We start from the raw sequence: 15,567 nt of genomic DNA, 5'->3' as shown, positions 1-15,567 counted from the left end.
AACATATTCTAGCAAGTTAAAAATAAATTGCACCCTTTTGCCTCTAAAAGTGAGCAAATTACCATTTTCCTTTTGCTTAATAACTATGGATGACCTAGCATAAAAACATTAGGCCAAACACCACCTTTAAAGGAAATAAAAATAAAATACACAAGAAGACAGAAGAAAATGGTTTTGCTGGTGAACGGAGAGACGGCTTCCTGTTTGGAAGGACAGTCACACAGCCTTCTGCACAGTCTGGTAGAACTGTGCCATTCTTAAGAAACTAGTTGTTATCACAAAATAATAGAAAAGTAAACTCTTTCAGAGTTCACTGTAAGTTATCCCTAGTCTTGAAGTAGAAGGACCTGATGACATTTTTACAAAATAATTTATGCTCCACTGACAATTTACTTGTGATTTAGGACAAATTACCATACGTCAATCTTTTTAGGGACCCATGTCCTTACTAAACAAACCTTGGAAAGACTAGCCTCAGAAGAGCATGGCAGAGAGCCAGAAAGAATGGAGCTGTGTTTCCACGTATGCTTTATCGTCATCACAAGGAGTATATTCTGAAAAAATCTCAAGTTATTCCAAAAACCAAGTGCCATAATTTCAATCATCAAAGTATAGCTACATATTGTAGAAAACTACATAAGAAAAACAAAAAAGAAAAGAAGGAAAGAGGAAGGTTGGAGAAGGGGAAGCGTGGGTCATGGCGGGAGGGAGGGAGAGAGAGAAGAAAGGAAAGAAGGACCGAAAAACAAAAGAAAGAAATGAAAAACTGTGATAGATATCCTTGTGGGTTTTTTGTTTGTTTGTTTTGACTATGTGCAATGGTTTCCATAAGATAGAGTAGCTAGAAGCAGAATTTCTGTGTAAATGATTAAAGACATTTGGTAAAGTCTCTGACATATTCCATTAGGCTACCCTTCAAAAAGAATTCCCTTACTTTCAAGCATAAAATCACCATCTCACAAATCCTCACTTATCTCTGTAGTGTTCTAAAAAAAATCCTGTCAGTGTATATGAGTTTTTGTTTTTCTTGTTTGTCCATTTGTTGCTTTCAGTTTTATATCCCACATATGAGTGAAATCATACGCTTCTTGACTTTTTCTATATTACTTATTTCCAGAGGGAACAGGGGTTGGGAGCAGTAAATGGTATAAAGGGTATCAAATATATGGTGATAAAAAAGATTTGACTTTGGTGGTGGACACAATGTAATATACAGATGAAATATCATAGAATTGTATACTTGAAACCTATATAATCTTATTACCAATGTCACCCCAATAAATTTAACAAAAAATTTAATAAAATCTCATCAAATTTTGCAGATGGCTTTTAGGTAAGTATACAATTTTCTTTTTACAATCAATTATTTATCTATCTAGCCCTCTTAATTTTGCCTTAAAGAATATATATTTTTCCCTCCAAAAGGGTTATACTAATTTATTGAATGATAACCATTAAATGAATAACCTGTCTTCTGCTAAGAGTTCTAAAATGTCATCTTTACCATAAATTGAATATTTAGCTCTCATTTTTTTCTGGCTTTTACTGATATCCCATTGGTTTGAATATTCTTAGTAAGAACTTTAATGTACACACACACACAATAAAGGCAATCTCAGTGGAGATGGTGAGTCTTCTTCATTTCACTTTTTAGGTTGTTTATTAGGGCCCTGGGAACCAACTAAAATGTGTGCTTGAAAAAATCAAATAAATAAGCAAATTTCTAAAAAGAATTTTACCATTGTCATGACAAGCTACAAAATATTTTATTACTATTTTCTACCCTTTTTATCAAAATGATCTTGCGTATTCTAACTTAATTTTTTTCATCCAAGGGAGCCTCAGTATTCAAATGCTAAACCAAATACTGCAATTTTTATTGGCATTGCATTAAAATTAACTTGAAGAAAACAGATTATTTTTAGAACACCAGATTTTCCAATCCAAAATTTATAGAACTGCATAGTTTTTATTGGGTTTGTTACTACGTTTTTATTGGTGGTGGTGGTGGTGGTGATTCTAAATGAATGTTTTTCTTTCAATGTATTTTCTAATTACTTATGGCTAATTTAATAACAAAGATTTCTTGCTTAAACGCATCTTCCTACCTCTTTAAATGTTCTCTTCCTTCTAGTTTCTGTGATACTACTCTTTCCACATTCTCTATTTTGTTCGAGTATCATTCATCTTCACTTATTTCAAAAATTATTTACTAACTACCTATGATGCGGTGGGAACACAGAAGTAATTGAAGTGGGCATGCTCCTAACCATTATGAAGCATGCAGTCTAGACAGCAAGACACACAGTAATAACATGAGCAGGGCAGTGACTATACAATCATAAACTGTGATAAGTAGTATGTGTGTGCACACAAACACACACACAAAACCCAGCTCCTATTATAGCCTCTGCACATAAAAGGTGTTCACTGCACAGTGACTGAGAAAATGAAATATTCACCACTCAACAGAGTGACACAATGGTAAAAGGTGAACTACAACATAAAAAAAAAATGGAAAAGAATAACACTACATCATATTTCAATACTTCACATCAATAACTAGGGTGCTCTCTATATAACAGAAATTAAGAGTTCCCTAAATGCTATTTAAGACAACCTTTTACAAATTCAATGTCGCTTTCCATCTAAACTAGGAGTATTCCTTAAATACACTTGGAAGACACTGTTGGTTTTACCCTCGATTCTAGACTAGTAAAAACTTGGAAAATAATGACAAGTGGCAAGTATACAGACATCTTTAAAGGAAAAGAGAACTATCTAGATAGAATGATCATAAATTCATTAATGTGCTATAAATTTGACAAAGCATAATAAAAGATAACGTATTGTCAGTATCCTTCTTGGTTCTCAAAATGTGTTTTGTTTCCATCTACATCATCAGCACTTCTGCTCGCTTACAGCCTTTATCTCTGCTGGATCGTTAGTAGTCACTGCACTCCAGGCTCGTGCCATTTGAAACTAAAGGTAACAAAGTTTTCCTCATCAACAGCCTGTAGGCTCACAAAATTGAACCTGTTCTTTTATCTGCCTGTGTTCATTTAGCTCACCAAGCAGTCTTTATTAAGGCTGAGGCATCAGGCAGTCAAAGTTCATTAATACCATTTATATAATCTCTGCAGTTTCAATTAACTCAGCAAGACATTCTACTACATGATAACAGTCTCATTAATTCAATAAAATCCCATAACTATTAACAATATGGTCGATGTTAAACGGGGTGTCACCTAGTACAAAATAATAGCTTTAACAGCTTGTGATGAAACTCAAGGTTTTTTCTTAAATTTGATCTGGCTAAATATTCAGTCCTTCTACAGAAAAGTATTATTTCTGTGTAAAGAATCGATAGGGTTTTAAATATATACAGGGAGTGATTAAGTCTTACTAACCGACACCTAGGAGTACGTTAACACTTCCTTTCTCAGTGTTGACAGTCCTGGTCTAAATGATCAAGAATCTGATCTTCCGTATTCCTCCCTAGTCCTCCCTGACAATGCAGTGGGCCACAGGCATCGCAGATGATGGCGTGTGCAGTTACTACGTTTTCGTTCCTTGCCAGTGAACTTCTTCCCATTATTTGAAGGCTTCCTTAATCTAGTTTTTTTCTTTCTCTAAACAAAAAGGGGAAACAAATGTGTAATGGGATAATTTTATTCCGACTTGATTTGCTATCAAATCTTTTCCTGTGAAGTATTTTCAAGTATTTGAAAGAGGAGAAGGGACAATGAGGAGATAGGCTTGATGATAAAAGTGAACACGATGAAAAGAGGAGAATGGAAAAATAAAAATAAACCTGGATAGTTAATGCTATGGAACCCTTCTTCTTGCAGAGTAGGTCATGACATCCATAGAGTTCAAGTCATTCTGAGGGGGGTTTTCTGTTACTTGCTCCCCCCAAATCCTATACTGATAGAGGAGATTCCATCCCTCCCAGTCTCTCCTTTTTGGCTTGTTTATTTGTGTGTTTGTTTTTGGTGTTGGGACTATGCCTATGACCTCTGGATATCTTACTTGGGAAGGCCTTTCCTACCCTGAGATTATTTTCAAAAATTATCCTAATTTTTCTAGTATATTTGTGTAATTCTTGCTTTTACATTTTTATCTTTACCCCATTTTGAATTTACTTTCCAACAGAAGTATAATTTGACCCTTTTTCTAGATAGAAAGCCAAGTAAAGCTAGCTAACAAAAATGTCCTATCTTATAATATTAAGATTTCAAACGTAACTGAACCTGTTTTTAGTTTACTCCACTGACCTCCTTGTTGACCGCCACACTACCATCACATGGGTTTGATCACAGAACCTGTATAAAAGTTTCCCCATCTCCCTTCGCCTTTCTTCTCTTCCCTAAATTCTGTGGCAACTCCACATATTTAATAATGATTATAATAATGGTAGCCACCACAGCTACCCACATGAACACTTAGTGAGAACTAGATGTTTTTAACTCTATAAAGCCATACACTATTATTGCCCTTTTCTATTATCACCCAGCTTTTAAAAATCACATTTCTCACTTAAGACTATCACTGGAATGATAATACATTTATACACTAAGGTGATAAGAAGGAATATTTTCATTTAATGTCTTCTCATCTATAAACATTATCACTTTCCTGTTTGTTCAAGTCTGTTTTTATACAATTTAGACTTCAATACAATTTATAGTTTTCTTCATATAGCTTTGGTGCCTATATTGTTAAATTTATTTCTAGGTGTTTTATAGTTTTGGTTAGCATTATGAATGCAATATATTTTTTCCATTTCCTATTCTACATAGTGATTTATATAATTAATTGTAATTCATGTAATTACATGCAATTATCATGTAATTAATATAAAGATACAGTACTAATATTAAAACTAAGATAAAATTAGTTCCTTGGGTATTCTTTGTATATAATAACAAATGTATTATTTAGGACAATTGTATATGACTTGGTTTATTATCTTTAAATTGATCAAATTTATTTCAAATTAAATGCATTGCTCTCACCATACAAGTGTTTTCTGATATATTACACTGAAATTAGGTGGCCCTCAATTGGACATAGACCATAACTTTTGATTGTTAGAGAATTTACTGATTTAGTCTGAATTCCCTATGAATACACATTTTGTGAAATATATATGAATACTCAACTTGGCATATTTTTATTAGAATATCATAAGTTCAAGTAGAAACCTAGATACTTCTTTAAACAGTAAGTAAATAATTTACATTTCAATAAAAATAACCCAGCAATGTTTTGCTTTAGTAAAGGGATGAATAAAATATCAAGATCACAAAGAATATCATTTAAATTTCAAAAAAAATTTTTTTTAAATTGTTGTTCAAGTACAGTTGTCTCCTTTTCGCCCTACCACTCTCCCTCCACCCCAGCCATTTAAAAGAACTTTCTGAAGTTATATTACTGGCAAGTTTTAAGGAGTAAAAGGGTACTTTATTTTTTATATAGCATGTCACATATTTATAAATCCTGTACTTAGAAACAATATTTATACATACAACTCTGAAAAGTTTTATTACTAGATTGGTTTCAAAGATGTTGTTTATAAACAAACTCCCAAAAGTTGAAAGAAAAGATTGAATGCCTTATAGAAGACAATTTGGTGAAATGTCTTATAATAAGGAAGAAGCATATGTGCCTCAATGAGCTTACTTTTCTCACCATGCAGCTGACAAGCAGCTCTTTGATTGCTTTACTATTATGATACAACTTTGGATACAATAAAGGCTACATTATTGCTCTATCATTTGTCAAGCTGTATAGAAAATTTTGAGTCAATGGATGCCACCTGTACGATATTTTCATTACCTGTTTATAAAGCAACTGCTCGTTTTCTCTAGCATAACAGAAAAGAACATCTGTAAGAATTTTTCTCACATTTTCTTCTTGGAAAAACTGCATTTCAGGAAACCTGAAAAAAGAAAACACAGAATTGAAACTGACTAGCACAATGCTAAGAATTACCCACAAACTCATCTCTGCAAGGTGCAAGTCTGTATTTGCCACTGGTGGAACTTATATGCTAAGGAAAAAAGGATGAGAGAAGGGAAATCATTGCAGCACAGAGGGATGCAATGCCCTTTAATATCAAAATACTTACAATGTTTTCCGTGTGCTTGAAGTCACTGCATGGTGAATACAACAGTTTTTAAGCAAAATGAATTACAGCCTATGTATTTAGGGTGGGGGATTGCTTTGTTTTAGCCTATTTGATTTTTAGGACTAGAATGTGCTCTTGTTCTTAACAACTCTTTGAAAGAAATTATCTTTTTAATGCAAATATCAAGATTTAAATTATTATACAAGACCACCTTGTTAGCATTATCCAAAGAAAATGTAGACCTCGAATGGAACAAGTTAGTCAGTATTATTTAAATGCTCTCTGGCTCAAAAATCCTACTAGGTGCTTTGAATGACATGAAATAGAAAAGGGTAGACTATGAACTTAACTAGCTGTTTATACTAATAAAAGAATATACAGTCACAATAAGCCAAAGAGCAAATACATAGTAATTCAATACACAATAAATGTATAGGGGAAGGGGGGATGTCATTTAGAAGTAAATGGTGAAATGGGTTCAATCGCAAAAGGTCTGAACAAGGATTTTTAGAAGAGGAAGAACATGCAACGTCAATGGAAAAAGGTCCCTGAAACAGAAGAAAAGCTATGAAAGCGCAGGAGGCACTGAGTATTCCAGGTATGTGACACAGTATGGTACTCAGTCATCAGAAAGAAAATTATTCCCATGAATACTGCCAGCTGGGAATAGGAAAATAGGACAGAAGAGACGGTGGAGCAGGTCTGGGAAGAGTTTTGAATGCCAAATTTATAATTGAGGAAATGCAACAGAATCACTCTTCAGTTTTTGAACAGGGTAATAACAAAGAAAATATTATTGAGTAATATTACTCAGGGTCCAGGTGGGAGACTGAATTCCTCAGCACAGCAAGGGATTACAGCTGGGAACACAAGTTAAAACACAAGTTAACCGTAAGTGGGAATAAGCCAGAGGAGGGGAGATTACAGGAAAGAGGGAAAAGGACATTATAACAAAGTGAAATGGAAAAATTATACACCTGAAAAAAAAAACCCCTGTGTTCAAATTTATGTTGCACAGTTGCTGGCAGTGTAACTTTGAGTACATGACTGTCTCCTCTATTAAGCAGCGACAGTGATACCGACCTTGTGGTCAAGAGGAGATAATGTGAGGGCACCAAGAACAGTGCCTGGCAAGTAGGAGATGTTCAGAAGCAGAAGTCTTTCTTAGTCTTTGAGTGCCAGTGCTTTAGGTGATGCAGGTGTGAATTAGGTGGCTCAGAGAATTATGTGAGAGGCTGAAGAGGAAGACTACCTAAGGCATGGAAGTACAGCGCACCAGCAAACAGACTTTAAAGAGCATTAATGGTTGTTTTACCTCAGATTATAATGGTTTACTGCCTCCTATTTCTGGAGACCTCAGTTGTTTTATGCTTCATTCTGATCTTCTTTTGGAGTTACAACTTTTTCTTTAAGCTTAGCTGGGTTCCTGAGTGAACTGTGTCGGTCATTTATGAAGCATCTGTCTTCTGGTACTAATTTTTATAGTAAATTAAAATCTATTTTATCTTCATCTTTTCATTTGACTTTTGCTTGAAATTCCCTTTGATGTGCAAGTGTCCCAAGAAACAGATATTTGATCTTGTTTCTGGCAGCAAGGAGGCCCCTCTTTGGGGGGGCCGGTAATAAACCCATAGATCTGAGCAGGATTACTTCACATCTCTGCATAAACCTTAACGTGATGACCTTCCAGACAGTCCCTACTCAGGCACAGGAGTTCAACTAGGGACAAGTGACCAGAGCTCCCAAAGGAGAGAAAAACTAACCTGGAAGTAGGTTCAGTGAAGAAATCTACTAATATATCATAGAAGCCAAAAAAGCTACAGAAAGATGTCAAACACACCCAAGTAGGAAAGAGGCACAAACACTTTTTAATTGATTTATATGGGACAAAAGAAAGCTGCTAAAGCCCTTAAAAAGTCAAATATCCCAAAATAATCAGGATGAGAGGTAAGTAATTAATAAAATAAATTATTGAGAAATGTCTTGGAAAAATTTAGTCACTAAGTTAAAACTAGACTAATCCTTCCGAGACATAAAGTTGTTTCACCTTCTTCTCAGCAGATGACTTAAATCGAGCTCTGTCTGTAAACAGGCTTCATGCCCTGTGATTCAGATGGCTTGGCTTAATGATTTGATGTCTTTTCCTTAACTACTTTTTGCAAATTATCTGTGTACACTGTCATAGCCAGATTCTATGTAGCTGCTGCAGTCTGAATGGATTATAGGAAAAAGTACTAAAAACTGAAGCATTCACTTTGTAACAAATACCCATGAGCTATATAGTAAGAGCTTAATACCTAACTACTAAAAATGTAAATTACATTACATACCAATTCATAGTTCCATTTAAATGCATACTATCCACTTGCAAGATTAAAAACTAGAGATCTACAAGAATTAAATTTCAGGTAGATAATTTAAATTACCCACTTCTAGCAAATACCCAGTTAACAATGACACACTATCTACAATGATAAAGTGTCAATTTCTCAAGTTTCATGATACACTCTTTTTAGGGCAGCATCAAATAAGTAAGTAGAAAGATAGAGAGAGGTTCTGAAAAGGAAATAAAAATTTATGCTGTTTCAGAAGTTGGACAAAGAACTTACACTGAGACAAGTTTTAGACTCAAAGAGAGGTTAACACCTGCCCCAGTGTGTCTGGGTGGTTAGCAGGGTAGCAATACTTTCCAACTGCTTTGCTAAGTACTTCGAAATGAGTTGAAAATATGCATTTAGGTAAAATTCTCTGAGTTTAGAATTAGTTACACAGAAGAACGCAGGTCATGATGACTATATTTGAATAATAACATATTTCCTATAACAAATACTTGATTGTCATATTAAAAGGCTTCGAACAAGAAAACATACCATATTTAGGAATCAGAAATAAGAGAAAGAAGAGTACAGTGTGTAGCTGTTCTAGGAATAGTAATAATGCTTTTCATGATATGTTTTAAGTTTCAAAAGAGCTTACCTGCTACCCATTACACTTTTAAGCCTTTTTTTTAAACCCCATTCCATCTGGTGTTAATTCAGGACAGGCAAAGTGATTTTAGCATCAATCTAACCCACATACCATTGGGAAGGCAAATATGTTGAAACAGTGATAAAAATCACAGAATAAAGACCCAAGCTGGATTCAACAATTACATAGATTTTGAAAAACAGTGTGACTTGTCATTTTCATGCAACAAAGAGAAATGGTAGTAACTTCAGTAAAGATGAAATAGAGAAAAGAATTTAGAATTAAATCTGTATTAGTTTATGATTCACTTAAGAGAAAACATCTGATAAGAAAGTAAAAGGAAAAAAATCATACTAAATGGGGACTAAAGACAAATTTTGTTGTTATCAGAAAGTAAAAGTCCAAGACAAGTATTCCTGCATTTGGCAAGAAAATAAAAAAGAAGATGGCAAATAGGCGAGGGTGAAACTCTGGTGCAGATCAAAAACAAAGAGAAAGTAACATTAAAGTGTTCCATGATGAAATTTAGACTCATACAGTGTAGGTTTTTATGTAATAGAAAAAAGTGATATTTTAGTTTTACCTTAATAGTAGACCGAATCCCAATATACCCATCGTCCAGCTTTGGCACTAATCAATTCTCATTTTACATCATTCCCCAATTCTGCATTTTGTAGCAAATCTAAGACATCATCACACCTATAAAGATTACAATGTGTATTTCCCAAAGATAAGTCTCTTTAAAAACACAGCCATAGTAACATTATAACCCTACTAATAAAAAAATTATACAGTAGTTAAATCAAATATCCAGTCAATACTCAAATATCTGTGAAAATTTTTCAGTTTGTTCAAATCAAGATCCAAGAAATGTCTACACACTGCAATCTGTTGACCATTTTACTTGATAAACCTGTCCTTCTTTATAAGAAACCAGGTTCCTTAGCCTGTAGAAACTTGCCACATTCTGACTTTTACTTATTGTTCCTCTATTTTGTTATTTAACACATTCCCCACCCCACCCCCGCATTTCCTATAAATTGTAGTTAGGCCTAGAGGTTTCATCAGATTCAGGTTCAACTTTCAACAAAATTCTTCATAGGTGGAAGGATGGTTTTAGTACATGTTCACAAATTCTTTGGCATGTCTCCCATACGAAGATGAGTCAAACTCCCCTCCATTTGAATATGTGTTGGCCTTAATAGTAGCTCCTCACAGAGAACACAGCATAAGTGATGCTGCAACATAGCTTCTGTCTGGCTCTCCATCTGGACACATCCTTGCAACCCAGACGCCACACTGCTAGGAAGTCAAGCAACTACATGGGAGGGCCATGTAGAGGTATTGCAGCCACAGCTCCAGGGAAGGTCTCTGCTGAGAGGCAGCTTCGACAGCCAGGTGTGTAAGTGAATAAGCCTTCAAATAATTCCAGCCCCTAACCTGCAAGCTGCAGAACAGAGACAAACTGCCCTGCTCACAGCTGCCCAAGTTATAGATTCATCAACAGAATAAATTCTGTCATTGTTTTAGGCTCTGGGGTGGTTTACAATGCAGCAATAAAGAGCTGGCATTGTCGGTGTGGTGTGCTCCTGTCAGGAGGCACACATTATTAACTCCCCTCTCCTTCTGTGACGCTAGCAACCCTGATGATCAGTGCCTAGATCTACCAATTCACGGGAGGGTGTAAAATGCTAAAACTATTACTTTATCATTTTTCTTCTTTTATTGTTTCAAATGCATATATAAAGAAAAATTTCCCTTCATCAATGTTTAGTTATCCTGAAGTACAGATCATCCTAATTTTGAAAGCCTTGTTGATTTCCAATATATTTGCTCATGAATACTTGTGGACATCTAAGATCTATAAAAACCAGAATGGCCACTGATTCTGCCACAAAAGTGGCTTATGATAACCAGGCTATTCTAGTTCTCTTTTGGATACCCTTTCATGCGACAGCAGTGTATGGGAATAAATCAGGGCATGAGGGATGGAGGACGACGCAACACCAACTTTAGAGCCCAATACCAGGAGCTCAGGTACCTGGTGGGAGTGAACTGAAAAGACATTCCATAAAGCAATTATCTGTCGTAATACAGAGAAACAATAAAGGCAAGCCAGGCAAATATCTGGGCTGCCTACAATGAAGAGTTTCTCAGACAACAAAGAGACAAAAAGAATATTTCCAAAGCGAGAAAAGGGTTAAGAAAAGAGTGAAATGATAAAGGGCTTTGTCACTGCATTATAGTACATAATTAGGTAATTAGAAGTATTAAAATAGACAAAGCATTGGGCCCAGATGAATTACTGAAGATGCAAGTATTCAATAAGGTGCCCCAAGGGAAAAAATAAAGCCCTTGGTGAAGGTTTATAATCGTGCCGTAGGACAGAGCAGCACAGAAGGACTTGAAGGAACAATAACTGATGCTATGCCCATACTTCAAAAACAGAATTTCAAAGCAAGCATTCATCCAAAATTTAAAATGAGTTGATGAAAACTCCCTAGAATACTATTAAACACCAAAATAACTATACCACCTTATTCTGGTTTATTATTTTATTATAGAAAAACTGAAAAATCAAGCAAAAGCCATACAGGAATAACTTGATATAGAATGAAAGCAGACACACCAGATACTCCTTATTTCTGTGTTCCCTCTATTTTGGTTGATGATTTCACCATTCTCTCTATTCAACCAAATCTGCTTCCTCTTCATTCCAGGTGCAGCTGGATTTAATTCTCTAGCTTCTTTTTCAGTTAGCTGTGGCCACTCAGTGCTAGCTAATGTAATGAGCATAGAAGTGATGTGTGATCGCCATCCCACCCCCAGCCAAACTCATCCTCCACCCCAAGTTGGCCTCATAGACATTTCCCCTTAGCTGGATAGAATGGAAAAAAGGTTATTTGGGTGACCTGGGAAGTGACATGTGGATTGTGGTGACTTTAAAAATATATCTGCACATTCTTTCTAACTCACATCCTTTCTTTCTTAGATTGCTGGCTCTGGGGGAAAGTATCCTCTGGAGAAAGACACTTAAGTGGATGCATGGAGAGATCCACATGGAAAAGAACCCATACTGATCTTACAGCCCTAGTCAAGCCTTCAGATGACTGCAGTTCCAGGTAACACCTGACTGCAATCTATTGACACTCTCAAGCCTGAAGCTTCCAGTTAAGCTGCTCCCAAACTCCTGATTTACAGCAACTATGAAATAAATAATCATTGTTTCCAGTCACTAAATTTTGGTTGACATTATAGTAGCAATAGATAACTAAGATAGTTCTTGATACTTGAAATTGGGGAATTGCTAAAAAACCGTAAGATATGTGGTAGATTTTTCTATGGGACTGCATAAAAGCTGGAAGGCCATTGCATAAAGCATCAGTGGAAGGCTAAATGGTGTGAATGAGATGCTAGTAAAAGACCCAGACTGGAAGGACCTAGCTGCAGTGAGGGCTTTGATAAAAGTGGGGAAAACGTTATGGAAAAAAAATTCCTTATTGTGTAGTTGTACCATGGCAGCCTTTGCTTATATGGAAAACAGAAAATGTACTTAATAAACTGGGAAATCCAAGGAGCAACCTGGTCAGAGTGTTGAAGGTGCTGCCTTCAATACTCTGCAAAAGTAAGAAATGATCAACACAAAGGTGCTAGTGTTACCACTGGTAGTTAACTAATTATTAATAAAGAAAAGGGAGCAAAGGGAAATAGACACTGAGCTTAATAAACTGGGTAGCATAAGATTGTTTGCTTCACCAGGAAGCTACAGCTTCACACCACAGGGAATTAATTATAGCACTGCTCCCCTAAGGAGATTAACATTCTCCCCTCCAGTACTGGATTGTTGTGGGGTGCAGAGGAGCTGTTTGACCATGGAGGCCAGTCAGTCTAACCAGGGAGTGTGGACCTATCAAAAGCCTATGAGAACATGGGAAGTTGATCAATTCTTTCGAAAAAGCACCTGGTTCATCCCAAATCCAAGCTACTAGAATCCCAAGGGAACGAAAAGCTTGTGCTCTCTCTCTCTTTTGCCCACCTGGTAACATACTTACCTGAACACTCACACATCCTCTCTCCATAGTCATGTGGCCTTAGCAGCCACACGGTGGATGGCCATGTGATTCCATGTGCAGGGTCCAGGTAGGAATGTGAATACCTCAGCACAGCAACAGACTACAGCTGGGAACACAAGTTCAACTAGCCAGATGCTGGACTCGTCTGAGCTTTAATACGGCACAGGATCTCTGGACACTGACTCTATTTCTGGCCCTGGTTTTCCGTGGTGGGAGAGATGGAGAGGGGACCCAGGGGCAGCCTTCTACGTGAGTAAACCATTTTGCCACACCACAATCTCCCATGTATGAGCCCTTGGGAAGCTCTCCTCGTGATCCTGTTATAGAGACTAATTTCCACCCACAACACTAGGGCTTGCTGGGTATAAAATAAAACTTTTTCTCATTCTCAGCTTTTCTAGTCAGCAAATGATACTAACATAAGACATTGCTTCTGGGCAAAGATCAAATCTAAGCCACAGTCAGAAAAATAAGGTCTAAAAATGAAACCAAGGGTGTGAATGTAAAATCCTTTGTCAGGATCTCAGAAAGCTGTAAAGCCAGCCTCAGAGAACCCCTCTGTCTGACAAGATGCCTTGATGGCCAATCAAGATTTCAAAAGCAGGCCCCACCGAACCTTCAGCAGTTAGAGGTCGTGGACGCTACTAAACATCGTACGCAGCCTCTCAACAACAAAGAATGAATGGGTCCAAAATGTCAATAATCCCAAGGCTGAGAAACTGTGCATTAGAGTACATGAGCCCAGAGGACAGAAATGGTATTTATTTCATATTTAATCTCTACCTCCTTCTGAATAATATTTGAGATAAGTCACTCATGTTTCCATCTCCTATATGCTTCACAGAGTGCTCTGGACGCAGAAGGTATTTGATAAATACTTCTTGAATTGAAAAAGTGTTAAATCGAGGTAAACAAGATTGACATGACATGTTTGGAGTAGTGCTAGACCTAGAGTCTCGGGTGTTATTTCTATTATGACCATTAACAAGTTGTATTTTCCCATCATATTCTTTCTAAACATTAACATTTGACATTTGCAAAATAAAAGGATTTACCAGGTGACTACCAGCAACAGAAATGCCTAATATGGGTGCCAGGCACTAGGGAAGATGAAGATACAAAACGTAAGAACTAAGTACTCCAGAATATCTAGGAGAAAAAATAGATATTTTACACACATTTCTAAAGGAAGATAACTAAAATAAAATGTCTATGATTTATACAAATAGAGACACAGTTTCTTTATGAGGATCTTCAATTTGTAGAACAGTAGCTGGAATAGAGTAATTCCTGAAATAGTATTTGTTTAATGAATAAATAAATAGAAAAACCTACAAACCAATGAAAAATGAAAATTACAACCCAATGAAAAATGAAAATTAAATCTATGGACTCAGGGACGAGAGGTGGGGAGGCAAAGTATAAGAAAGGCCAGACCAGAACTCGGCTGTCTTTGTTTCTGTAGTTAATAAAGACAAAAGAAGCATACAGCTTTCATAGGCCATAACCTGGTGGTGAACACTAATTTTAAAAAGGCAAAGAAAAGAAAGTAGGAATCTGTAGTGATGACAAGCGTTAGCATGTAGCCCAAGAGGATTGCAAAAAAAATCTCCAAAAGTCTACATGGAAGGCAGGAATTTGAAATCACCATACAGGTTAGAAGATGAGGATGAAGTAGAAGGGTTAGGATAACAGGAAATATCAAATAATGCATAAGGAAAAAGGGGTGGTGGGGCTGGAGTTATAGGAGGTGGCATCTCTCATCATGTAAATAGAGGCTTTCATCAAACATTCTTTCCAGTTCTCCACTGCCCTGAGTTACCTAGCAAGCCCTGCCTCCCACTGACTTCTCCTACTAAAAAAAGGAAAGAACCCACTTTCTAGTCATCCCATAAAGGTGAAAAATTATGGACATATATACAAATGCACGTATGTATGTATTTTAAGTGCAAGACTCATTGATTCTTGAGTACCAAAGTACTTTCAATTCCAACTCTGCACTGAAGTTCTGAGAAGACTATTTTATATCACTGAACTGGCTATGCCTACTAGGAGTATTTCAAGATGGGATATTACTTTACCACCCAGCACACTTTACATTCTCATGATCAATATGTGGGCCCACAACCATAGACAGTGCTAAAGAAATATGGCTTAATCTAAAACAGGGAGATCTCAACAGTAAAACCTCTTCTGGTCAGCAGCTTGGGGTGATACAACTGTGTGGCTGCTACATGTACCACTGCTCCCAAATTCTGAGATTAGGAGTGTTGGGGTGCTAATCAAAGCTCTACAACGGTAGAGTCTGCAGCAAATTCGCCTAAATTTTCACTCAAATACTAAGAAATGTTTCAGAAATTTAAAATATTCCATATGTTGGAATAAATGTGTGGT

General features: G+C 36.3%; 1 protein-coding gene across 1 annotated transcript in view; it reads right to left on the bottom strand.

The window, feature by feature from the left end:
• Positions 1 to 15,567, bottom strand: part of TBC1D5 (TBC1 domain family member 5) — a 482,939-nt gene that overhangs the window by 192,089 nt on the left and 275,283 nt on the right. The window contains exon 10 of the mRNA XM_028518682.2: positions 5,842 to 5,944. Coding sequence (XP_028374483.1) covers positions 5,842 to 5,944 — 103 coding nt within the window. The remainder of the gene's footprint in view (positions 1 to 5,841; positions 5,945 to 15,567) is intronic.

Source organism: Phyllostomus discolor, chromosome 7, assembly GCF_004126475.2.
Source record: "Phyllostomus discolor isolate MPI-MPIP mPhyDis1 chromosome 7, mPhyDis1.pri.v3, whole genome shotgun sequence".
In the NCBI taxonomy this organism is placed as follows: domain Eukaryota; kingdom Metazoa; phylum Chordata; class Mammalia; order Chiroptera; family Phyllostomidae; genus Phyllostomus; species Phyllostomus discolor.
The sequence above is the reverse complement of the archived record's forward strand: the minus strand, read 5'-3'. Positions and strand labels throughout refer to the sequence as shown.